At 41.9% G+C, this 26,443-nt stretch overlaps 1 protein-coding gene across 1 annotated transcript in view; it reads left to right on the top strand.

Moving 5' to 3' along the window:
- Nucleotides 1-274: 274 nt before the first annotated feature.
- Nucleotides 275-26,443, top strand: part of LOC148161724 (putative phospholipid-transporting ATPase IIB) — a 106,302-nt gene continuing 80,133 nt past the window's right edge. Inside the window, exons 1-4 of the mRNA XM_088020611.1 lie at nucleotides 275-306; nucleotides 1,918-2,027; nucleotides 4,691-4,804; nucleotides 12,779-12,887. Of these exons, the coding sequence (XP_087876737.1) occupies nucleotides 12,803-12,887 (85 nt within the window). The 5' untranslated portion in view covers nucleotides 275-306; nucleotides 1,918-2,027; nucleotides 4,691-4,804; nucleotides 12,779-12,802. The remainder of the gene's footprint in view (nucleotides 307-1,917; nucleotides 2,028-4,690; nucleotides 4,805-12,778; nucleotides 12,888-26,443) is intronic.

A 26,443-nucleotide genomic window follows, 5' to 3' on the forward strand; every position in this document is an offset into this window, starting at 1 on the left:
CATCCCGAGGAGGGCAGAGCCCCTCCGAGCTCGCACGGCGTGTCTGTCTGGTGCAGCGGGACCGGAGGTGTTCGCGCCTCAGGAGAGCATGTTGTGTGCAACTAGTAAGAGGTTGGCGATTCAGAGCTGCCGCCGGGAAGGACTGGGGAAGGCCCCTGGAGCGCTGGGCTGTGCGGGCTGGTGCTGCGGGGAGGGGTGGGTGTGGGGCCGCGAGGTCTGCCGGTGGCCAGGGGAGTCGTGCTGGAGGGAAGAAGCCTCGTTAGAAGCCTGACCTTGGTGCAGGCCACGTGGTGAAAGCGACAGGAGGTGAGAAAGAGTGATTTGAAGCAGATTATATTGTATTTGAAGCCTTACTTAAGGTTTTGTTTCATTCAAGCATGAGCAAGATCACGTATCCCTGATATTTTACTGAAATCTACTTAACCCTCCCCGGCCGCCAACAAAAGGCAGTAAAGGCGGGAATACGTACTGTGGCAATCTTAAATCGCTTTAACAATATCCTGGTTTGTAACTGCTGGGATTTAAAAGTATCCTTTATGTGTGGAGGATGCTATCTGTTCTTAAAAGTTGAAGTGGGATGGGTCCTAGGGGGTGGTTTAGAACCGACCTGCTTGGCTGTGCCCCTGGCACTCAGGGTTGCCATCCCAAGGGAGCTCCTCAAGGTAGCAGTGCTCCCAGTCCTGCAGGCGGGCGAGAGGTGGATGCCCACACCTGGAGGGCACACTCCTGTCCTTCCGGACTGAAGATTTTCTGTGCACAGCTAAGAAATAGGCAGAGATTCAGTAGAGATACACCGATTTCAGTTTATAGGATGCCACCGTGGGTGCTATCCAAAGTAAGGCGACTTCTGAAGATTGTGTCAGTGTGATTGGAGTAAAGGGCTAGTGCGCCCTCCCCACCTGCCGTGGAAGACATGCAGTGATTTCAAGATGGAAGTCCTGACATGCCAACTTCATTTTATGATCACACCTCCTGAGACTGACATTGTCACACAAAATTTCATGTTAATTTTTCAGCTGAGTCTGTCACAGAGTGAAGTTCAGAGCTTCTGCCTTTTGCTGCTGGCTTGCTGGTGTAGCCCAGACTACACCTAGAAGATACAGTTCAACAACCTGCCTTCATAAGCCATTCTAGGTCTCCTTCTGCAGTTTGGAGATTTGAGCAAAGCCAAACTGTTAATGCTGAAGTTTAAATTCACGATTCTTATTTTATGCTTAGTTTAGGCGATTTTGATACCTTTTCACCATTTTCTTAAGTATTTTGGGAAAAGTTTATTCTCTCTATCCAAACATAATGGTTTGGATGTCCAGGAAGTGGAAGTGTTTGTGCTGCTGGAGTCCTGACACTATGGCACATGGACGGACTGGAAGATAGCTTTAGCCCTATCCCCTTAAACATCAGTGTTCTTTCCCAATATTGAATGGAGCCGTAAGTCTTCATTTTATATGAATGCTACTAAAATAGTCCTCTTTAAGAGAGGAAAAGAGTGATTACATGAGAGAGTTGATGTCCGAGGACCTTTGTCATCGGATCACTGAGCGGTGTATTGAGAATTGCAAACGACACGGCTCTCCTTTTCTCCTCATAGAAGAGCATTGATTGCTTCAGAAACTTAACGGTTTTGTCAGTAAGAGGGTCTAAACAGGGAAGATCATTTCCCTGAGGTTCTAGAAGTCATTATGCACTCATACAAGTCTCTTTCAGTGTTTTACGTCAAAGTTATTTCAGTATAACCTATTTGAAGATAACCTTTACAGATTAACATTAGATATGCTTTCGGTGTCTGGTAAATACAGAAACAATCAGTATTGGCTCTAAATATGTAGCATTAATTTAAACATTTTTTAAAAAGCATATATAACGAGTGTCTTTTGTTTCTTGCACTTGCTGTGATTGGCTGATAAATATTTGTCAAAGAAAGAGAAGCTCGCACGGTGTGGCTTGGATATCCTGAAAAGTGTGAAGAAAAGCATCCCAGAAATTCTATAAAAAATCAAAAATACAATGTATTTACCCTTATACCTGGGGTAAGACTATTACATTCTTAAGAATGGGTTTCATATCAGAGATTCCTGGCTCCTTTTGTTTTCACTGTTTTTTTTTTTTTTTAATTTTTTTTCCCGTTAATCGTGTCCTGTCCAAATCAGTGACCTTTTGCTTTTGAACCATTCATGTTTCAAGTAGTTGTTAAATAATTCATGCGCACTTTAATGGGTACATCATGAAGTTCAATGTGAGAAAATTTATAGTTTGACTTCAGTCCTAGATAAATATATTTATATTATTGTAGAAATAATCAAGCCTAAATTAAATTAACAGAAAATAAGTCCTAAGTTTTGTTTGCAGGTGAAGTGGAATGTTAAGTTTAAAGCCTGCCAAGGAACTTCATGATGAAAGTAAAATAATTTTTTATACAAACGTAACTCAGTAACAAAATATCTATAAGCATTGATAGATAATAGTTTCTACTTCACATTATAAATTTCAAGCCATGTTATGTTGTTATATCATTAGTTATCTTTAATTAGGTATTATGCTAGGTGTAAATAATGAAGTTTAAATATTTCATTACTTTTTTTGTTGCTAGTGGTATTTTTGGCTTAAGTTACAAAACTGAGTATGTATTTATGATGATTGACTAATTTTTGGTTTTTGTACATTTCCTATTTTTATAGACCAATTTATTCGTCTTTCTAAAGGCAAAAGGAAGCTGGTACTGGTTATATTTCTATATCAAAGTTTCTGACACATTCTAGTTATTTGCTCTTATGCTCTCTACAAGAAAATGTTTTGGTAAAGTGAAATAAAGCTGTTTTATTTTTCATGTTTTAATTTAAATAATCATGCTGATTTTATACTGGGCATTGATTGCCCCTCAGCACCCTCCCCCATCCATCTAATAGTTGGTGAATGCTTCATATCTAATTAACTCTTTAGTAAAACACACAAAACTACTATCTCCGTCATTAAAAGACAGCTCTTTTGTCAGGACGATAAAATGTAAGCTGTCTTTCAGGGAGATAAATATTCTCATCTTTCTTGAATGAAGTTACTGTTTTCTTTAAATTTTAAATACTCGCAGATTGGCGAAGCCTTGTACGTTTTCCTAAAGGTCACAAAGTTCATTCAGTAGACAACAGAGTATTGATTACAGTGGCTTAAAGCCCACAGTGCAGCCTCACTCTGACCAGAGCAAATCCCTGCAGCCCACCAGGATGGGCTGTGTCCTGAGAGCACCTGTTGGTGTGGCTGCACCACTGTTACCGTGTGAATTCTCGTTCTTAGATTGTCTCTTAAATTAGGCTTTTCATCTAAAACGTAGTATTTTAGAAACATTTGGTAATTGCACAGTAGGAATTCTATGCCATTTTTAGCACAAATGGCAATTTTTGAATTGCTAATAGATATAATTTATGCTACCTGAGATTTTAAAGAAATCACTGAGGAGAAAGAGCTTTCTTTCCTGCTGAGATTAATTTCTGAAATGACTCAAAACATCTTTAGACACCAATTGAATATGATTATGAATAGAAACGTGTTATCATTGTAGCTGATTTTTGAGTTGCACAAACAGCTGTATGGTAATGTAGAAAACTTCATTATATAAAAACTGTGGTTCCAGACTCTTTAAGTCAACAATAAGTATTTAACCCATTGCTCTGCTCTTGTTAACATTTCCATACCCTCCAAGTTGCATATAAAATGGCATCCAAAGAGATTTTGATTTGGAAGTTGCAAGGTTGTAAGTTTAATTGCAGTGATAGTGTGCCATTTGAATTATTCTCATCTATAAACATGAAATTTGTTCCATTTTGATTTTCAATTTAAATTTAATAATTTGAGAATTTGTAAATAGAAGTCTATTAATATACTGGCTCTTGGGTTTTCTTCCTTAAAAATAACTCTATTTGAATTAAAAAACAAAAACAAAGTTGCAGGATTTGCATTCCTAAAATTTTGTTGAAGGATACTTCTTTTGTATTTGAAAATATTATTGCAGATCAACTGCCAAGAGATTATAAAGAATATATAGGTCGCTGCCTTCCTGAATTGGTGTGCAATTCACATACTTTTTTATGTCATTATTTCTTACACTTCGAGAGAAGTAAATAGAGGAGATTAAGACAGTTTTTGTGAAGTCAAATTGTGTATGTTTTGCTTGTTCGCTCAGTTATTTTAAAGCTACCCAGATGTTCGTGTTCAGAAACGTGGCTATTATATTTTATTTTTTACCGTTTCATAAATATAAGGTTAATAGAACTTTCCCATTGTAAGAGTTTCTGAGTTATCAAGATACACATTTGTGTGTATATAAATAATGTATTTATTGACTTACATTGGGAAGATTTCGCTATCTCATTTGCTTTGATATACATACAGAGATTTACAGAAGAGTGTGCAAAACTGGAAATTGTATACAAGAAACTAAAAACTTTTAGAGGATGCTTTTAACATAATTGGAAGTTCTAATTGTTTTTTCAGTTTATTTTAAATATAATTTTAAATAAATATATATGTAATTTAGTTATTGGAAAGCCAGTGTCAGAATTACTTAATTTACTGTAACTGAGGGCATATTGTCACTGTTTGATGGAAATATAGTTAGCTATTGTGCTGATTTAATTATTTAATTGAAGTTTTAAAGGTTATCCTTGGAGAGATTGTGTTAATTTTTTCTTTTCCTTTTTAGGTTTTATATGAACAATTCAAGTTTTTCTTGAATCTCTATTTTCTGGTAGTATCCTGCTCACAGTTTGTGCCAGCATTGAAAATAGGCTGTCTCTACACCTACTGGGCTCCTCTGGTAAAAGAAAAGATTTTTGAAATTAAGTTAAATTATTAATATTTAGTATTTGGTTTTCAGAGTGGAGATGGTTGAAAGATAAATCAATCAGTTTTCAGAAGGATGATACTGCTGCTGTGTACCATTGGACTTCGCTTACAGGGTTTTCCAGAGCTCTTACACTGACCGACTTCGCAGCCTCGCCAGGGGTGTTGGGCCCGTGGGCTGCCTGTGCGTCTTGGCTCAGAGGCCACTGGGCGCCTTTGCTGGCGGGCATGGGGGGTGGTCTCCTTGGGGCATCCTGTACGTGCCCTGTGATACCAGGTCTGTCTCTCCAGCCCGGCTCCCCCATGCCGATGGCGCTGTTGGGAACGATGGGGTGGGGTCTCCTCAGTGACTCTCTTGGCATCCTGAGAGATGGGCACTTCTTCCCTTTTGGCTGAAGTAGCTCAGTCAGTAGTCCAGACAGTTTCTGGTTGGCAGCTCAGTGTGGGGAAGTTTTTGGAAGGCAGGTGACACTTAACATCAAATATTTCAACTTCAGACATAATGCTGTTTTAATGGTTTGATGCTGTTTGCCAATAATTTTCATTAATTTTCAGCTTATACAGACAAAATGTGTGCCTTCTTTCTTCCTCTCACCTGGAAAAACCTACTGCTTCCTTTTGGCCCCCCAGAGAGGGTCTTCTCAGATGCACCGGGGAGGACTGGCAGAGGGGGCCGAAATCTCCCTGACGGGGTCCCTTCAACTAGCCCCTCCTGCTCCCATCCACACAGACTTTCGAGTCGCATGGATTTGAGCGGTGAAAGTAACTGCATTGTCCTACAAATACAAAATCACCGAATGAATGAATACATGTCCACTCTTTAAATTAGCAAGGTTGGAAGACAGCGGGGTTGTTTAAATAGGGTGGTCAAGGAAGGCCCCTCTGAGGGGCGGCACTCAAATGCTCTCCAGATGGCAGAGTGGCTTGGCCATGTGCAGAACACGGAAAAGAGATGTGCAGGCCAAGGGGCCGGGTGCTGGGGTGCTGCTGGAGCACAGGGACGCGGGGGCTGTGCTGGAAGGCAGGTCAGTGAGGGCTCCCATTTCCTCCTGAGCGGGAGAGGGAGCTGTCTGTGTCTGTGGGTGTCACACAGCACACAAAGGACACTGAGGCTCAGACCCCACTTGTCACAGGACAGCACAGCTGGTTCAGGCCGGACAGCTCTGGAGAGAGGACAGAGACTGTTGGCTTTGTTCCTCGCACCTTTCTTCCCCCGCAGGCAACTTCTGTTCTGCGTCTGAAATTCCGTTGTTACATCTCCTAATAATTTTACTACTTATGTTTGTGTCACTAAAATAATAGTATTGTTTGCATGCTTTAAAAAATCTATATAAAGATTATCTTACTGTCCGTTTCCTGTTGTATCACGCTGTTTTGGCTTAACATTGATTTCTAAAATGGATCCCTGGTGACACATTCACTTTTCACTTCTCTGAAGTACTCCATTGAATAAACATGTCCATCTTTCCAGAAAAAGAGACTTTGAGGTTTCTTCTCATTTTTCACAGTTACAGACTTTCCTATAATGGTCACTGTGATTGTATGTTGTTCCCTGTGCACGTGAGCCGGAGACCCCTTAGGCTGTGTGCATCCTGGAAGTCTGAGTGACAGACTGCTCCTTACTTCTCCCAGTTTCCAATAAAAGCAGTAGAGCATTACAGAAATTTTAGAGCATAGAGAAAATACTGGCTCATCCTAAAAACACAACTATACTTACGATTTCAGTGTGTTTATTTCTGGCCACTTTTTCTACCCCCGGCTTCACGAGGTTGCCCTGAACCTCTTCAGTTTCACTCCGATCTTGGGTTGAAATTCACTTTAGCAGTGATAGTCTCAGAATTTAAGATCTTCTTAAAAATCTAAAGTAAAATGTGTTCATTTCTGTTTTGCTTTTGCATCTTTCCTATTAACTGTGATTTAAGTAGCTTTTAACCAAAGAAAATGTTAGTTTTAGATGGATTCCTGATGAGGAATTCATGCACAGAATTGACTGTGTCGGCCAGAGCTGGAGTGAGAGCGTGCGTGTGAGCGTCGGTGCCTGTCCTTCCTGTGCTTCCGTGTGATGTTTACGTCCTCTGACTCGATTGTCAGCTAGAGGCGTTGGAAGTACTTAGTCCTTCTCTTGTTGGCGTGTGAGAATTAACGACTGCATTTACAGAAGTGCCTAGGTCAGCCCCTGCTGCGGTGTTCAGGGAAGGGACATTGTTACTCTGCTGCACTTGTGTGTCAGGGGCCCCAAAGAAAGGTGAAAAGCCCATTTTTCCCATTTGAGTAACGCTTAATGTTGCCTGGTGACATGCCTGGCCAGGTTCTCATGTCCCTGCTCTCATACCGCACCATTAGACCTCAGAAGTGGTCTGCTTTACGAAACCATGTCCTGTTGTTCTTTGGTTGGGTAGCAGCCACGATCGATGCCTTTCATCAGATAATCGATACTGAAGATTTGTTAGTATCTGTGCTTGCACTGCTATATACATCTTAACCTCTGATTTAGCAAAACTCTTAAAAGGGTGATGTGTCCATTAGATTCACCTTTGAATCCAAGAGGCAGGCTGAGGTATATTGGTTCCTTGATCCAAACTCACCTCAGAAAAAAAATTTTTTAAACTGAAAATTCAGATATCATATACAGAAGATCTTTTTTATTAATCTAGGCAAACTTAAAGAACCTTTAAACTAAATCTACATCTAAAATGTGTGAATGTATACACACACACATATATATATTTTTTATTTTTGAAATTTTTTTTAAAGATTTTATTTATTTGAGAGAGAGAATGAGAGAGAGAGAGAGCGCACATGAGAGGAGGGAGGGTCAGAGGGAGAAGCAGACTCCCTGCTGAGCAGGGAGCCTGATGCGGGACTCGATCCCGGGACTCCAGGATCATGACCTGAGCGGAAGGCAGTCGCTTAACCAACTGAGCCACCCAGGCGCCCTATATATATATATTTTTTTTTTTATATAAAGGAGGTGTGCTTCAGCGGGATTCCTTCCTAGCTCCCGATTCCTTGGTCTTTCTTGACCACTGTGTTTGGCCCTGTCCTGTGTCAAGGGCCTGCACTAGCATGTGGTCCTTACACACACACTCAGTGTTTGACGTCTTTTCTCTGCCTGCTTTCTCAGGTTCTGTAAGTACCTGTAAGGTTGCCCAGAGAAAGGAATTAGTTAGCATTTCCAGATTCCTCCTTGCCAGAAGCCTGCCAGGGAAGCATAAAACCATCATACAGCCGGCAGTTATAAAATCTTACGTCTGACGTCCATTAATTTTAAACAGGGCACTTCACATTTGTTCTGCTCTCCACCTCAAGGGTATTTCTGAAGACAGTGATGGTTTAATAATCTTTCTATATCAAGCACTCTGGGCAATGTTATTTACTAGCTTCAGCTCTGATCTAATTTCTGTTACATTTGCCATAGAACAGGAGAGCAAACTGAAAATAAGTGATTTTACTGCATTCTTGGGTCAGAATGAAGATTACCTTTTGCATCATTCAGTTTCCACAGCAGCTCTTTGAGGAAAAGCTAGTGTAATCATAGTAACAAAACGGATTGTAATGCTTCTATCAGAGTGAATCGGGTAGAATAGATCTGGCCATGCAAGCGGTTCTTAGACAAAGGAGGTCTGGATCGTTAACACGGCATCTTCCACATAAGCTGTGTTCGTGGTATTTTGTTAATGGAAAGCCAGATAGACTGCGTAGGTGATCAGTCAGTCTGCGAGGACTCTGATTTTCGGTCCTTCCTTCTGTCCACTCTTTCTTCTGAGTGTCTCTGCATGTTGGAGGTGTGGATGGAGTATGGAAAGGAGAAACCAAATCATACCTGGACTTATACTTCCTGCTGTCCAGAGACAAACATGCTTAACATAAGCTGCACATTTAGTGTGACCTTTGCAAAGGTACGTGTGCTGCTTGTGTCTGAGTTTCCCTGTCTTAAGTAGAGCTAAGCGTTTCTGTGGCATTTAAAAGGTAGCTTATTTAAAATACATAGAAAAGTTTCTGGTGTGGTTAAACTGATATTCTATCAATAGAATTATATAATTATATAATTTAATATTTAATACATGATATGTCAGTAGAATTTTTTCTCTTTTTATAAAAATACCTCTTGTTTTGGCACTTACTCCACATGGCCCCTGGGCCATCCGGAGAAGTAGGAAGAAGGAATTCTACTTTGTGGTACAAGATTTAGTCCCGGCCCATGAACCGGCTGTGTGACACATTCCTGTCAGGCATTGTGACTGACAGACTGATGCCACAAATACTGTGGTTTTGCTGTGGAATACCGTCACCCTCTTGGGTTTGCTTTTGGCTCTTCTAGGTGGCATTACTGTAGCTTCCATCTTTGACCTGCTTGGTGCTGAGGTCACGGGAGGGTCCAGGTACTCCTGTGGGGCCACTTGTCCACATCTTCCATAGGCCACCGGTCTGTTCTGATCCAGTTACGACCCAGTAGATCTAAACCCTAAGGGTGGAGGCCCATGTGTGGTAGACTCCAGTTGTTAAGAAGGAAATGGTGGCATGGCATCGGCTGTGCCTTTCTCGTCACCTGCTTTATGTTGCAAGGCTGGCTCTTGGGGCTTTTCTCAGGGTAGATATGCCGGCGACTGCCATGGTAGTATGGGCGTGACACCTCTTGGTTGTTGCTGGTCCTGCACATCTGTCCTGTATTCAGGTAAACCCTAGATTTGAGGTGTGGCCCAGAGTGGCTTGCAGGTCCTAGCAGTCTTTGCCTGTGACCAGGGCTCTGTCTCCTTGAAGAGTGCTTACCTCCAGTTTCAGAAGTTGGGACCTGCCCCTATTTGGTGATCTTCTCTAATATTACTGCTTTAGAAATGAGAGCTTATTTTCACTTCCTGAGTTCTTGGAAGCACTAGGAACTATTATGTTTTGTGGTTTATAATTACTTGATGCATGGAGAAGTAACTTTTGCTGTCTTTAAGCCATAGGTGTCCAGGATGGAAGTCAGACTGACCTGGAGAGTCTAGGTGACATATATATGTGTGGGCCTGTTCCTTGGAGAGGGGAGGTGAAAGTACACGTCCCAGGCAGAGGGCTCGAGCAGATCTGTAGTGCAGAAAACCTTCCCGGTGATGGTGCCACGTTTGCCTGATTCAGAGCCACTCCTCTGACAATACTGTCTTCAGTCTCTAAGGAACATAGGCTTGACAGCCATTGTCCCCTCTCTCTCTCAAGGCAAGGGGGTCACAAGTAGAATTGTAAGAAATTACGTATACACTGTGAACATGGTCTGCAACAGTAAATATTCTCCTGCCTGAGAACAGCTGCATAGAACTGTATTTCCTGCTTCGGTGGATGCGTTATGTTTCATGTTACTAACACTCAGTTGAGACTTAGAGTTTTTGTTTTTAAAGTGGTATTGTCTTCCCACCTGAGACTAACCGCATCTTTGAATTCAGGAAATACAGTATTTCAACATATGAGTGTACCATGAATTTCCTATTTATAGACATTCAGGTTATTTCCAGTTTTTTATATTGGATGCTGCTGGGATCCTTGTTTTTTTGTTTTGTTTTGTTTTTTAGGATAAATTTCCGGAAGTGAAACTGTTTGGTTAAAGTGTGTGCAAATTTTAAGGCTTTTGATAACACTAAGTTTGTTAAGAGAATATTTTGGTGTCTCCTGCTTTGGATTTTCATAGTTTTTTCTCTGTCTTTACCTGTACTAAAACACATCTAGATAGAAAGGGAAGAAGGAGGCCTGGGCTCTTTTCACAGTGGCGTGATCTTGTACGCTGGGAAGTCTGAGGTGTCCACACACAGAGAAATGTTAGAACTAAGAAATGAGGTAGGAAGGTTGTCGGGTACAACATAGATACACAAAACCACTTGTATTTCTGTATACCAGCAGTGATCATCTGAAAATGAAATTACAATAACAGTTCCGTTGTTGTGGCATCAGAAAGAAAAAAATAGGAATAGATTTAGCTAAAATACAGGGTTGCCTGTTGGAAACTAATAAAATATTTTTTTTAAAAAAAATCAAAGATCTAAATAAATAAAAGTCATCCCATGTTCAGGAATTGAAAGACAGTATTGTTACAGTGGCAGCACTCTCCAAATTGATCTGCAGATTCAGCACAATCTGTCAAAAATCCCACTTGGCTTTTTGGCAGAAACTCACGAGCTGACTCTAAAATTCATATGGAAATGCAGGAGACCCAGAGTAGCCAGTGCAACCTAGAAAAGAAGATCAGCATTGGAGGACTCCTGCTTCCCCATTTCAGAGCTCATTTCAAAGCCACAGTAATCAAGAAGGTGTGGGACTGGCAGAAGGAGAAATGAATAGACCAACGAACACAACGTAGAGTCCAGGAATAAACCTTTACATTCATGACAGATTGGTTTTCGGCAAGGATGCTCACACCGTCCGGTGGATTGTTCAGTGCACTCCACGAATGGTGCTGGGGCACCTGGACAGCTGGATGCGAAAGAAGGAAGTTGGGCCCCTCCCTCAGGTCATACCCAGAAAACCCCTCGTAATGGATCATAGACCTCAGCGGAAGAGCTAAAACTGTAAGACTCCTGGCGGAAAACATAGAGGCAAATTTTTGTGATCTTGGACGGTAAAAGCCCAAGTGACTAAAGAAAAACTTACATTCTATTTATCCAAATTAAAAACTTCTGGACATCAGAGGATACCATCAGGAAAATAAAATGATAACCTAGAGTGGGGGAAAATATTTGTACTCTCACATATGCTAATCCCATGTCTAACGAGGTACTTGTTTCCAGAATAATACAAAGAGCTCTTACAGCTTCACAGTGAAAAGACAAATGACACCGTTAACAAGTGGGTGTAGGATCTGAACACACATTTATCCCAAGAAGATACGAATGGCCAATAAGCTCCCGTTAAGGGTTATAACCACTTTGGGAGGAAGCTTGGCTGTTCATCAAAATGCTAAACGGGCCACATCACCCAGAAGAGGCGAATTCATAGAGACAGAAAGTTGGACTCATGGTTGCCAGGGGTTGGGGGCTGGAAGAGATGAGGGTGACCACTGTCCAGTGTGGGATTTCTCTCTCTTTGGGGTGATGAGAATAGTCTACAGTCAGATGACGGTGATGGTACAACTCAGCGTAGCAGGGAGGATCAACTTTGAGTAAACACAAGGGCTCACCTCATGTGGCCTGTTGGTGACACAGACACAGCCCTGGAGTGACAGACTGTTGTCCTTTGAGGGCAGTTGTCCAGCGTTGGGTCATTCACAGAGTAGCCTGGGGAATGCGCGTCCGTGTAACATGCAGCCTTCTGAAGAGTCTGTGGTCATAGAGAGGTAGACTTGAAGAGTGTTCACACTCGGAAAACACAAGTGTAGCCTCTGAGCTGTCAGCCACATGTCGGGGGCATAACAGATTTCACAAGAGATCACAAGCACATCAGAGTTTATTTCTGTAGCCTCAAGTTGACCTGTTGAGGTTTTGCTTACAAAGAGGACAAGCCTGCACAGGAGGAGGCTGTCGTGTTGGGATTGCGCCGCGTTCCTTCCTGCTTTCTTCCACCAACAGAATTCAAGCGCAGAAAGCATAAGATTTTATGTCAGCCTTTGGTAATTTGATATTTAAAGGCACGAGCGTTCTAAAGAGAATTCCTGGGGTTTTTTTTGTTTTTTTGTTTTTTCAGATTGTTGATTTCTTTTTTCTTTGGGTTACTAAGTATTTTCTGATGTTTAGCTTGTACATGTTATGATATGAATTTAAAAAAATTATTTGGGAATAGGGAGAATTGTAAATCATTTAGTATGTGTTATATTCCTCTTGTAGTGTTTCATTATTACTTTTTTGTCTTTTTTCTTTGTTTTCGTTTATGTTTTAGAAGTAATATAAATGGGGGGGAAGTAAAACTGCTTTGGTAAAAGAATATTCCCTTAACTTTTTTGTTAAAGCTAGTTTTCTCAAATACCATATTTTATTTTGTTTTATAGGGATTTGTTTTGGCTGTTACTATCATGAGGGAAGCAATTGATGAATTCCGGCGTTTTCAGCGAGACAAGGAAGTGAATTCACAGCTATACAGCAAGCTTACAGTAAGAGGTTAGCAAGACCCTTTTGATCTAGCTTATCATTTGCTAACTGTAATCATCATTTTAGAGTGAACATAAGTGAAAGAAAACGTGTCTTAATTCTGTTACAAAATAGTATTTTTCGATTACATATGGTATCTAATTAATTTTTTTTAGTAATCTCATGACTACAATTTCAAGAGAACACATGTGAAACCCAACTGGTGTATGCACATTTTCTGTGAATATCACCTTACCTAAAATCTCTGTTTGTGTTCTATTTAAACACAGTCGTAAGGGTCGGACAGACATCTGGTACCATGGCCTTAAGTGAAGGGACTCGGAGCCCCTACAATAAATGTCATGATCCAAAATGATAACTGCTTTATGCCCATTTCTCCTTCACTTCATTCAGGGCTTTAACCCTTCCCTAATTTTATGTTGTTAAGGAGCTTGTTTATTTGGTCTCTCAGTCCCAGTGGAGAAGAAGCGATGTGTAGAGGAGTGTGGGAGAAGCCATTATAGGCGGGAATTATGCCTGTCGGAAAGTGACACCGTGACAGTCATTACCTCAGGGAGGGACAGTGAAGGAGGGCACTGAAGAGCTAGACAAGTATGCATAAGAACTTGGAAGCCTGTTTATAAAATGAGGTTTAAAGTGGAGTTTGTATCTTCTGTTTACATGTGGACATTTGTACACTGAATTTATTTATTTGAAAGAATTCTCCAAAAAATATTTCTGTAGCTTATTGGGATATATTTCATATAACATAAAGTTTATCCATTTAAAGTATACAGTTCAGTGGTTTTTGGTATGTTCACAGAGTTATGAAACTATTAGCACCATCTAATTTTGGAACCTTTTTTTTTTTTTTAAAGATTTTATTTATTCGACAGAGAGCACAAGTAGGCAGAGTGGCAGGCAGAGGGAGAGGGAGAAGCAGGCTGTCTGCTGAGCAGGGAGCTGGACGTGGGGCTTGATCCCAGGACCCCAGGATCATGACCTGAGCTGAAGGCAGCCGCCCAACCAACTGAGCCACCCAGGCGCCCCTAATTTTGGAACATTTTTAACATTCTAGAAAGAAACTGAATATATTAGCCATCATCCCATTCTTGCCCCTTCTGACCCTCTTCCAGGCCCAGGCAGCCCCCGGTCTGCTTTCTGTCTCCGTGGATTTGCCTCTTAGGACAGGTCACAGAAGTGGAATCGTGCAGTATGTGGGCTTTTGTCACAGGCTTCTTTCACTTGGCATTCTGTGTTCAAGGTTCATCGGTGTTGTGGCACCTGTCAGGCTTTATTTCTGTTTGTTGCCAAATAATATTCCACTCTGTGGTATTCTGCGTTGTGTTCACCGATTCATCTGTAGACGGACGTTTGGTTTGTTTCCACTCTAGGCTGTTGTAAATAGTGCTGCTGCGAATGTCCGTATGTGAGTGTTTTTGTGTGAACATTGTTTTATTTCTTTTGTAAATATACCTAGAAGTGAAATTGCTGGATTATATGGTAACTATGTTTTTGATAAACTGCCAAGCTGTTTTCCTAATTGGCTACCCCATTTTGCATTCTCACCGGCAGTGTGTGAAGGTTCCAGTTTCTCCACATCCTCACGGGCACTGTTACTGTCTGTCTTCTTTATTGTGGCCGTCCTGTTGGGTGTGAAGTGGTATCTCACTGTGGCTTGATTTGTCTTTCCCCGACGACTAGTGCTATTGAGCATCTTTCCATCTGCTTATTAGGTGATTGTATGTCTTTGGAGAGATGTTTATTCAGATTTTTTGCTTACTGTTTTTTTTTTTTTTCTCATTGTGTGTACCTCTTTTAAGATACCACCTTTTTTGCTTTTCGCAACGGATTTGCCGCCAGAACACAGGTGTCGTGAAAACCACCGCTCAACCTAAAACCAAAATGGGAAAGGAAAAGACTCACATCAACATCGTCGTCATTGGACACGTAGATTCGGGCAAGTCTACCACTACTGGTCATCTGATCGACAAATGTGGTGGGATCGACAAAAGAACTATTGAAAAATTTGAGAAGGAGGCTGCTGAGATGGGAAAGGGCTCCTTCAAGTATGCCTGGGTCTTGGATAAACTGAAAGCTGAACGTGAACGTGGTATCACCATTGATATCTCCCTGTGGAAATTCGAGACCAGCAAGTATTACGTGACCATCATTGATGCCCCAGGACACAGAGACTTTATCAAAAACATGATTACAGGCACATCTCAGGCTGACTGTGCTGTCCTGATTGTTGCTGCTGGTGTTGGTGAATTTGAAGCCGGTATCTCCAAGAATGGGCAGACCCGTGAGCATGCCCTTCTGGCTTACACACTGGGTGTAAAACAACTAATTGTTGGTGTTAACCAGATGGATTCCACTGAGCCACCCTACAGCCAGAAGAGATACGAGGAAATCGTTAAGGAAGTCAGCACCTACATTAAGAAAATTGGCTACAACCCCGACACAGTAGCATTTGTGCCAATTTCTGGTTGGAACAGTGACAACATGCTGGAGCCAAGTGCTAACATGCCTTGGTTCAAGGGATGGAAAGTCACCCGTAAAGATGGGAATGCCAGTGGCACCACACTGCTTGAAGCTCTGGATTGCATCCTGCCACCAACTCGTCCAGCTGACAAGCCCTTGCGTCTGCCTCTCCAGGACGTCTACAAAATTGGTGGTATTGGTACTGTCCCTGTGGGCCGAGTCGAGACTGGTGTTCTTAAACCTGGGATGGTGGTCACCTTTGCTCCAGTCAATGTTACAACTGAAGTAAAGTCTGTTGAAATGCACCATGAAGCTTTGAGCGAGGCTCTTCCTGGGGACAATGTGGGCTTCAATGTCAAGAACGTATCTGTCAAATTGTTCGTCGTAGCAATGTGGCTGGTGACAGTAAAAATGACCCACCCATGGAAGCAGCTGGCTTCACGGCTCAGGTGATTATCCTGAACCATCCAGGCCAAATCAGTGCTGGATATGCACCTGTGCTGGATTGTCACACGGCTCACATTGCTTGCAAGTTTGCTGAGCTGAAGGAGAAAATAGATCGTCGATCTGATAAAAAGCTGGAAGATGGTCCCAAGTTCTTGAAATCTGGTGATGCTGCCATTGTTGATATGGTTCCTGGCAAGCCTATGTGTGTTGAGAGCTTCTCTGACTATCCTCCTCTGGGCCGTTTTGCTGTTCGTGACATGAGACAGACGGTTGCTGTGGGTGTCATCAAAGCAGTGGACAAGAAGGCAGCTGGAGCTGGCAAGGTCATCAAGTCTGCCCAGAAAGCTCAGAAGGCTAAATGAATATTATCCCCAATACCTGCCACCCCAGTCTTAATCAGTGGTGGAAGAACGGTCTCAGAACTGTTTGTGTCAATTGGCCATTTAAGTTTAATAGTAAAAGACGGGTTAATGATAACAATGCATCGTAAAACCTTCAGAAGGAAAGGAGAATGTTTTGTGGACCATGTTTTTTTTGTGTGTGTGTGTGGCAGTTTTAAGTTATTAGATTTTAAAATCAGTACTTTTTAATGGAAACAATTTGACCAAAAATCTGTCACAGAATTTTGAGACCCATTAAAACAAAAGTTTAATGAGAAAAAAAAAAAAAACATACAACCTTTTTTTTTTTAATTTTATTTTACTGTGTTATGTTAGTCACCATCCATTACATCATTGGTTTTTGATGTAGGTTCCACGATTCACTGTTTGCGTACAACACCCAGTGCTCCATGCAGAACATGCCCTCGTAAATACCCATCCCCAGGCTCACCCGTCCCCGGGCTTACTGTTTTAACTGGATTAATTGTTTTTTAATTATTGACTTGTAAGCATTCTTTATACAATCTGGATTTAAATCTCTTGTCAATATATGGTTTGGAAATATTCTGTCTCGTTCTGTGGCGTGTGTTTTCTTCTTCTCGGTATCCTCTGACGCACAGAGTTTTCATGTTATGATGTCCAACTCATCTGTGTTTTCTTCTGTTGCTTTTGCCTTTGGCATTGGAGCTAAGAAACAGTTTACCAACCCGAGGTCATGAGGATTTACTTCTTTATTTTCTTCCAGGGATTTTATAGTTTTAGCTCTGACATTCAGATGTGTGATCCACTTTCATTTCATATTTTGTGTATGGTGTGTGATATGGGTTCACATTCCTTTGCATGTGAGTATCCAGTTGTCCCAGTACCATTTATTGAAAAGACTATTCTTTTGAGGTTAAGTTGAATGATTAACTATTAAGAAGCTTTGATGCTTAAAGCTGTGGCATGATAGAGGTTAGGTGTGTTGTAGAAAAGAGGTATGCTTGCGTTTTGGAAAAGAGAGTCCCCAGAATGGCCAGGCAAATTAGGTGTAACCTTGGTATGTCTTTTTTAGAATATAATACAGATCCTGGCTTATTTTTTAAATTGTTTTTAACTGTGGTATTTGGACTGTGTAAAGATTTGTTTCTGTGTATTAATTGTATCATTCAGAACTAAATGGTATGGTGGCATCTGAGAAACTGGCAGAGGAGGCAGTCCTGCATGCCCTTCCTTTCTTCCACAGAAGCACGGAAAAGTCAAGCTCCTGCCATGAGGAATGCAGCCCACAATCTGGACTGGGGACTCTGGACCCTGCTCTGAAGGGAGTAGAGCAGAACTTACTTGCAGAGAATTGTGTCTGTCTGTCCAACCTGTGAGGGACACATGAAGGACGGACTCAGGATGTCTTTCTTTCATCTAACATGGATGTCACTCAGGACAGAGGAGCCAAAAGCCGGTGGGCATTTCTCAAGCCCATGTCAGGCTTAGGAGAGGCAGCAGTAGCTTGGGGCCAGCATTGACAGTCGACACACAGAATAGAGGGTCACGTGCCAAGCCAAGGAAGCTGGAGAGGGGACTTCTTTGGAAAATTGGGGCATGTAAAAGTGCCCGTGTTTACTGGGGAGTTTTGAAAGTCAAATCCAAGGCCAGCCCTAGATCACACTCAGAAAAGACCCCGAGAAAGCGTTTTGCCTCTGGCCAGTCTCTAGGCTCAGTGCAAGCAGAGGTGAAAGCTCAGGCTGAGTTCTAGGCAGCCTGGCTCTGTGTTGGAGTCCCCAGCACAGAGGCAGTCTGCGACGATCGGGAGAGGTTGGTCTCCCTTTCTCCCTCCCTTGCTTCGTTCCTCCCCCCTCGCAACGCCTTCCTTCTTCCCTCCCACCATCCTTCCCTTTCTTAGTCTCGCCCCCTCCCCATGCAAGGAAATCCTTTCCAAAACACTGGCTGAAAGACTTCTCTCCATACATGACAAAGAATACACACTTTACAAAATGAGTCTACAAAAGTCACTCTACATGCATGGCTGCAGCATATACCGAACAACAAAACAAACCCAGAAGAGGGGGAAGTGCCTGATTTCCTGAGTTACCAGATTATAATAGTCAAAGTGTACAGGTTTCCACAAAAAACTTACAGAACATGCAGAGAAACCATGTGGCCTAGTCACAGAGGAAATGAACAGAAACCGTCCCTGCAGAAGCCCAGATTCTGGACTTAGGAGACAAAGTCTAGATCAGCTGCCTTAAGTCTGTCCAAGGAGCTAAAGGAAACAACTGAAAAACACTGACAGGATTAGGAAAAATGATGGGTTTTTTTGTTTTGTTTTGTTTTTTTGAGATTATATTTCTTTCTTTGACAGAGACACAGCGAGAGAGGGCACATAAGCAGGGGGAGGGTCAAAGGGAGAGGGAGCAGCAGGCTTCCCGCTGAGCAGGGAGCCCGAGGTGTGGGGTTCGATCCCAGGACCCCTGGGATCATGACCTGAAACGAAGGCAGACACACTTATCGACTGAGCCACCCAGGCACCCCAAAAAATGATGTATTAACATACAGAATACCAATAAAGGTATAGAAATTATAAAAGAAGCAAAAGGCAAAAATTCTGGTGCTGAAAAGTACAATAAATTAAAGGAAAAACTCACTGGAGAGTTTCAGCAGAGTTGAGCTGGCAGAAGAAGGAATCAGTGACCTTGAACCTAGGTAATTTCAATAACTAGATAATTTCAAGTGGAATCACCCATTCTCAGAAGCAGAAGGAAGAGTGAAGGAAAATAAGCAGGTCCTAAGGGACTTGTGGGTGGTGCCAAGTGTACTAAATGTGCACACACTGGGCATCTTGGAAGGGAGAAAGGGTGGAGAGAATGTTGTAGGGAGTAGTAGCCATTAACTTCCCAAATTTGATGAAAGACATGACTCTACATACTCGGGAAAATCAGTGAATCCCTAGAAAGATAAATGCAAGGAAATCCGCACTGAGACACATGACAATCAAACTGTTGAAACCCGAGGACCAAGAGGATATTCTGAAAGCAGCAAGAGAGAAACACACAAGGAAGGGCTCTTGAGTCAGAAACGCTGGAGGTCAGAAGGACGTGGGGTGACATTATTAAGATGGGAAAAGAAAAAAATGGTCCACCAAGCATTGGATGTCCGTAAACCTCTCATTCACAAATGAAGGCGGATTGAGACATTTCCAGATGCCTTTAGAATCGAAAACAGGGACTCAGGCAGATAGGCATCCACCCATGTTCATGCAGCACTATTTATAATTGCCCACATGTCCACCGGTGGGTGAATGGACAAATTATGGTGTTTTTTCACATTGGAATATTATCCAACCATAAAAATTAATGAATACTGATAAACCCGGATGCCCCTTGGAAACATTACACTCTGTGAGAGAAAGCAGACACAAAGGGTCACGGACTCTATGTCATTTACACGAAGTATCAGAACAGGTAGATGAATGGAGCTAGAAAGCAGGTTGTGGTCGCCACGGCCCTGGGAAGTGGCGGCAGCGGCGGGCGGGGGGCAGCTGCTTAGTGGGCATGACACGTCCTCTGTGTGAGGGAAATGTTTTTGAGCTTGATAGAGTGGGTTGCACAACATCGTGAATGGACTCAGTGCTGTATTCACTTTAAAATGGCTGATTTTGTTATGTCATTGTCACCTAAAAATAGTAAAAAACGAAGGCATACTAATCATATCTTTTACACTTCTGTGACACTCCAACTCAGAATATTTTAAAAATAATTGTCAGTGGGTTTATTTCAAAGACAAATGCAAATTTACCTTTTTAAACAAGATAGATCATCATTGGTGATCTTTGGAAGGACATTTTTACGTGTAGATGATGATGATACTGCTTTTTTTTTTGACTTCCTCGTGAGTGTCAGTAACTTGCTCATTTGCATAACTGCCATTCAAGGTAGGTTGGCTTATCTCCATGTTACAGGTGAGGGACCTGAAGCTCAGGCCATGTGATTTGCCCTGAGCCACTGCAGTTTTGGTAGAGTTCATATTTGAACCCAGACCATTCTGATGTCAAACCCAGTGTTCTTTCAACTGTAGTGCTTTGCTCCGTGGCTGGTTATTCTGATGCAAATGACTGATAGGTAAAATCTGGGATGTAAAAAAAAATGCATGTATATGCTCATTGACTTTAGTTTGAAATTTGTTTTCTTGTGAAGAATACGTTCATCTCCTTAATTTCTAGTATTTCGTAGTGATCTGTTCTTTGAATGGCATTGATGGCTACTTCCTTATGTGACTTAACTGTGGTTTGTTATATTTACAGTATTTGATCTTTTTGTATTTGGAGTTCTTAAGCACATTCTTGTAGAAATACTCTGGGAAAAGTTTTCTCTATGTTTTCTGTGGAAAAGGAAAGCCATGTCCACTTTTAAGTATGCTCCTATCTTTGGGGTGCTTTGTTAGAAGCAGAGAGTATTTTAACTGGTATGCAATGTCAGTCAACACTGAGATTCTTTATTTATTTTTTTCAGTTTATTGATTTATTGTTTTAGTCATCTTTGCACCCAGTGTGGGGCTCAGACTCACGACCGTGAGATCAGGGGTGTTATGTGCTTCCTGTGGAGCCAGCCGGGTGCCCTGACACGGACGCTGTTTAGTTAGCTGCATGTGTCGTTACTTGAGAAGCTGCTTCTCTTGCCGTGTGGGAATTCTCTGTGTCTGCTGCTGCCCCTGTCACTGCTTTCTCCCTGTTTGTGACGACTTTATTCTTCATGTTTAGCCCAATGGACAGCATCTGAGTCAGAGCCTAGCAGGAGAATGTGAAATTGTTGGCAGCTCTTACAAAAATCCCTGATGAGGACTTTGAATTGTGGGGCCGTTCTGTACTTTGATTCTTTTTACCTCTTGCTCAGGAGAGGTGTCTGAACTGCACACTTGGCTGCAGTCATTCCACTGGCTGGCTCTCAGTTCGGTTCCCGATAGTCCCTAAGAACCCAGTGTGTGTGAGACACTGCGATGACCTGACGGGATTCAAACATGAGTAAGTCCTGGACGACGCTTTTTAAAGAGTTCATGCACTATCCTAGCAGGGACGATAAATTCAGAGTTTTGTTTTTGTCTTCATCAGCCACCAGATCTCAGCAGGACAACATCGTGTCACCCACTGTTGGTGGAAATTCCAAATTTACACCTAAAGCTAATGTGGGACTTTCGATTCAGAAATGGATCTGGAATTCTGTGATTGCAGAATGATGCAGGTGACTGCAGGTGATGACTGCAGTCAGTCTTAGCTGTTTCTTGTCATGGTTACGGCATTTTGTTATTTAACGTGCTTTCTAATATTCAGACATAGGAGAGAGGGAAGTCTGTTGTCTTTGAACATTGTGGGCATTGTGCGTGTGTGCACGTGTGTGTATGCGAGGAAGAACATTTACATATTTACATGCTTCTGGTGTTCCAGTTTCCTTGCCAAAAAGGAACTTTATCCACAGAAAGTGGCCATGTCCTTTATTCCTGTCTGTTTTAGCATCTTTGATCCTTACCGTCAACACTGTTGCTACATACTTGTTAAAATTCTTAGTAGCTTTTTTTTACATAAAATATCATGAATTATCTTAATGAAATTCATCTTTTAATGAAATTGTGTGTCATAGTTATTCTTGAAAAATCAAGGGATCTTAAAATCCGTCTTTACTGCCTTTTACACATTGTGGGTGATGTGCACTTTCACAGGGAAATCCTAATATGTAACTGGTTTCATGAGTTACTGCATGTTCCACTTGGTAAGAAGGATTTCCTTTTGTGACAGTCATGTCTTCAGATAGTTGGGTTTTTTAAAAAACAGTATTCTCAAATGTTAGCAGAATTTTCCCATCAGAAATTGCTTGAGAGCTCCTAAACTCAGAAGTAATCAGAATGGATTGTCGCCATGCAGTCCGCAGAGAGGCGTCAGTGACTTTCCTTCTCTTATTCGAGTGGTTTCATCTCTCAGTGGTCCACTTTTGTGACAGTGCAGGTGAAGAACAGTGGGTACTTGGAAGTCCTTTCTGTGTGTTTTCTGTATGTAGTCAGAGCAGTCCTTTGATAAATGTGCTCACCTTCTCACGTGTTTACATCATGCGGTCTTCTTTCCTGTCTGTGGTCTGAGCAGCGTTTGGAAAGCATCCATAGAAGAATGTACAGTATACATTACTACATTTGTACCATATAATCGTAGTTTTTTTTTTTTTAAGATTTATTTATTTATTTATTTGAGAGAGAGAATGAGATAGAGAGCACATGAGAGGGGGGAGGGTCAGAGGGAGAAGCAGACTCCCTGCTGAGCAGGGAGCCCGATGCGGGACTCGATCCCAGGACTCCAGGATCATGACCTGAGCTGAAGGCAGTCGCTTAACCAACTGAGCCACTCAGGCGCCCAGTAGTTCTTGATCCTAGTATGTGTCAGGAACACACAGACAGTTGAGATTTGTTATCTCATCAGTTCAGTTCTCTGTGGCTGTACCAAGGTGGACATAGATACCCGGAACTAGGTATGTACTCATTACCCTCACCAGTCTTTCTTCCTCACGTCACCCTAAGAGGATCTGTATGAGCTTCACTTCATGATATTCATACACCATGTTTTGTTTTGTTTTGTTTTGTTTTTTAAGATTTCTTATTTATTTGACAGAGAGAGCACAAGCAGAGGGAGAGAGAGGGAGAAGCAGGCTCCCTGCTGAGCAAGGAGCCCGATGTGGGACTCGATCCCAGAACCCTGGGATCATGACCCGGGCCGAAGGCAGCCGCTTAACCGACTGAGCCACCCAGGCATCCCCCTTTACACCGTGTTTTTTATTGCATCGTTTGGAGATTAGGGGCCACGAGAAAGTAATGGAAAAAACTGGCTAACACAAAGTACCTTTTCACAGGTGAGAAGTGATTGTTATTTTGTGTGTAGGTACCTATATGTGCTAGCATCTGGGACCTCTCTCTGCTACCTGGTGTCACTCTGGTGGTCACCCTTAATTATCGGCTTCTCAGCTGTGTTCATACCGCTATTTTCTCCCGAGTTACGTAGGGCGGCTGGCATATGTAGGGACTCAGGAAATGGGATGACACCCGAGGAATTTCCAGATCAAATAGGAAAAGTTTGAAGCCTGATCTTGTCAGCCAGCCGCCCAGTGAGGGTTCCCTTTTCCTGACGTCCTTGCCCGCTTTACTTTCTTTAACTTGCCAACTTCCGTGGTGAAAAATGCTCTCCTTGTGTTTTGCTTGCTGCTTACCTTTTAACATTTCATTGTTCATTTTGATCTTTGATAAAAGTTTATTCATCTTTTTTCATACATCTTTACCTTTTCATAATTTCTCTAAGAAATTTATCTGGTGACAAATATTTTTGTCTTGACTCATTTTTGTATCTTTTTCTTTTAAATGTAGATAAATTTGTACTTTTTATGTATGTAGATCTGATCTTTTCCTCTGTGGTTTTTACTTCAATCTTAGAAGGTCCATTCAACCCCGATGTAAATGAGTGTTTTAATCTCCCTACAGTGTTTCTGTGTGTTCATTTTCCGTAGCCGCTTGTAATTTTACGTATCAGGTGTGCGTTGTATGGAGAAAGGGATCTGTCTTCTTTTTTCTCCTCAAATGGTTAGTTAGTTCCTTTAAAAGCAGTTATTAACGTTACTAAAGCTCTTTTCTCAGACCTTGGAGAAATGGATCAGATTTGTTTGGGCCCTTTTCTTCGCTTTCTTGTCTGCTGCACGGGCTCATCCAGATTTCCGTGCCAGTTCCATTCCAGTTTTAAATAATGTTCCTTTTTAGCACGTTCTAGTGTCTTGGAAAATCTTTCCCTCGCTCCCTCCTCCCCTCCCTTTCTCCATCAGTTATTTTTCGTTTTCATTTTTTTCTTGTTTTCCCTGAGAAACACGAAACACTCTAAATATAAGATGATTGGGAGTTTTTCCTTCTGCTTGTGAGTTAGACCAGTGGCGTCGAAACCTCATAAATAGGCTCATGGTGGCTTGCCGTCTTCATCCGTGATTTCTTCATTCTTCTACCCAGGATCGATGTCAGCCTCCACACTTGGGAGTCTTTGAGCAGTAAGAAACTGCCATGGGATTATTGAAAATCTAAGGAAATGAGAGACTAGGGACAATTTTGAACCATCTTTAGTTCATATACCTCTCAGTAGTAATGTCACCATGCTGATTCATGTAGGGCCTTGGAGTTTTTGTACCTTTGTAGGCCCAGGAGAGAGGAAGGCTTTTTCCTAAAGCTTCTGGTTTTCGTGTTTGAGAACCTTAGAACTTGTTAATTATGGACTGTTCATATTAACAATATTTTGTATTTTAACATTTGGTAGATGTATAACAATTCTTTCTAAGCACAGAAAACAAAGATTAGACATTTCTCTTATGCAAACACCAGCAGGCTTCACCAAGACTTTGAAATGTCCTGTCAGTAGTAAGACCCTAAAAATTTTCATTTGTACCTGTTAGTTGAGAAAATATTTAGTATTGAGATACTAATTTTTCAAACCCTTGTACTTTTCTACAAAATCTTCAGTTAACGCAGTGAATTGCAATCGATACTTAATTTCATTATTTAGTTCTGCATATTGCTTCAGGCAAAAGATGTGTGCCGTGGTGGGCTATAAAGTATTCTGTATGGATACGCTCTTCTGGCAGCTTCTGAACTCTGTTGGTAATTACATGGATGGTATAGACTGTTTTAGCTAGGGACATCATTTTAGAGGGGAAGTGGTTGCCTCATATAATTGATCCAGTAAAGAACATTATGTGCTTTAAATGTTTCTTACCACGATAGAATATTTTATTATTTCCATATTCTTTCTAAAGCTATCTCATTTTTTTTACTGATGGAACAAGAAAAAGATTTGATTTTGTTTAACTTGAGCATCTTAATTTTTTTGTTATTGCTAAAGAATGCTTTTTAAAACTACTCTAATTATTGCTAGTGAATGTTTAAGAGTAAAAGTTGGTTACTTCCAGCAAGATGCTTTATAACCCTCACCCCAAAACAGCAGTATTTCCTTTTTTTTTTTTTTTTTTTAATTTCCTAGGCTGTAATTACTACCGTTCAGACATCACTGTATTTGATCTCGCTCTGCTTTCTGTCAGCTCTCTGGAGTGTAGGTTTCCTGTGGGCAGGGCCTTGCCCATTTTGTTCCCACTTTTGTCCCCAGCCTGTGTTGGGGGAGGGATACCACATGCCTCCCTGCCGCTGCCCGCCTTCAGCTGAAGGCAGAATGGGCCACCCAGCCGGAGCAGAGTCCTGGCCTGTGTGCTCCCAGACGGGTTTCACGGGGCCCGTCTTTGTTTCCATCGCTTACCGGGGACAGCCTCAGACTGTAAAGCGCCCTTCATTGTCACGAGATTTTGTCCATCTCTATTCGTACCCTTGCCTTTTCCGCTGTGTTTCTAGCCCTCAGGTTCCTTCCCTGCCTCTGGCTCCCACTGCAGACCTCTCTGATGTACCTGGTGTACCTTCTGGACTTCATTGAGTGCGCTCTTCCTCTGCAGCCCTGTCACGTGCTGGTGGTTTTTCAAGCAGGGCCTAGGGCTGCTTCACGTGGCGCAAGGCACTCCTCCTGTCTCTCCCTCTTCCTCCCTCATACACCCGATCCAGTGGCTTTCAGCTGCCGATTCCTTGCTCTTAATGCCTTCACGCTGCTTCCAGCCCCTGTCATGTTCTAGCTGAAGAAGTCTGATTTGGCAGTTTTTTCCTTTAGGATTGTGCTTTTGCTTGGCCTAACTAAAGTTCAGAAAGATTTTCTGCTATATTTCTCCTATGTTTCTTCTTCTAGAAGTTCTTTGGTTTTAGGGTTTGCCTTAGGTATATCCATTTTGAGTAAAGTTTTGTACCAGTACCTGGTGTTTGTGTAAGTACTTTTTTCGCATGTGGATCTCCAAATGCTTCTAGCACCATGTTTTGGAAGAGTGATGTTTTTCACATGGCATTGCCTTACACTTTTGTCAAAAATCAGTTGTGTTTTGGGGCGCCTGGGTGGCTCAGTTGGTTAAGCGTGGCTCAGTCGGTTAAGCGCCTGCTTTCGGCTCAGGTCATGATCCCAGAGCCCTGGGATCGAGTCCCGCATCTGGCTCCCTGCTCAGCCTGCTTCTGCCTCTCCCTCTGCTGCTTCCCCTGCTTGTGCTCTCTCTCTTTCTCTCTCAAATAAATACATAAAATCTTTAAAAAAAAATCACTTGTCTTTTATCTGTGGGTTTATTTCTGGACTCTCTTCTCCATTTATCTGTTTGTCTCTCTTTATGCTAATACCATTCTTTTTTGATTACCATTGCTGTATAATAATTCTTGAAA

This window comes from Eumetopias jubatus, unplaced genomic scaffold (assembly GCF_037043125.1).
Source record: "Eumetopias jubatus isolate StellerSeaLion01/CBP00866 unplaced genomic scaffold, mEumJub1_p1.0 scaffold_84, whole genome shotgun sequence".
Lineage (NCBI taxonomy): Eukaryota > Metazoa > Chordata > Mammalia > Carnivora > Otariidae > Eumetopias > Eumetopias jubatus.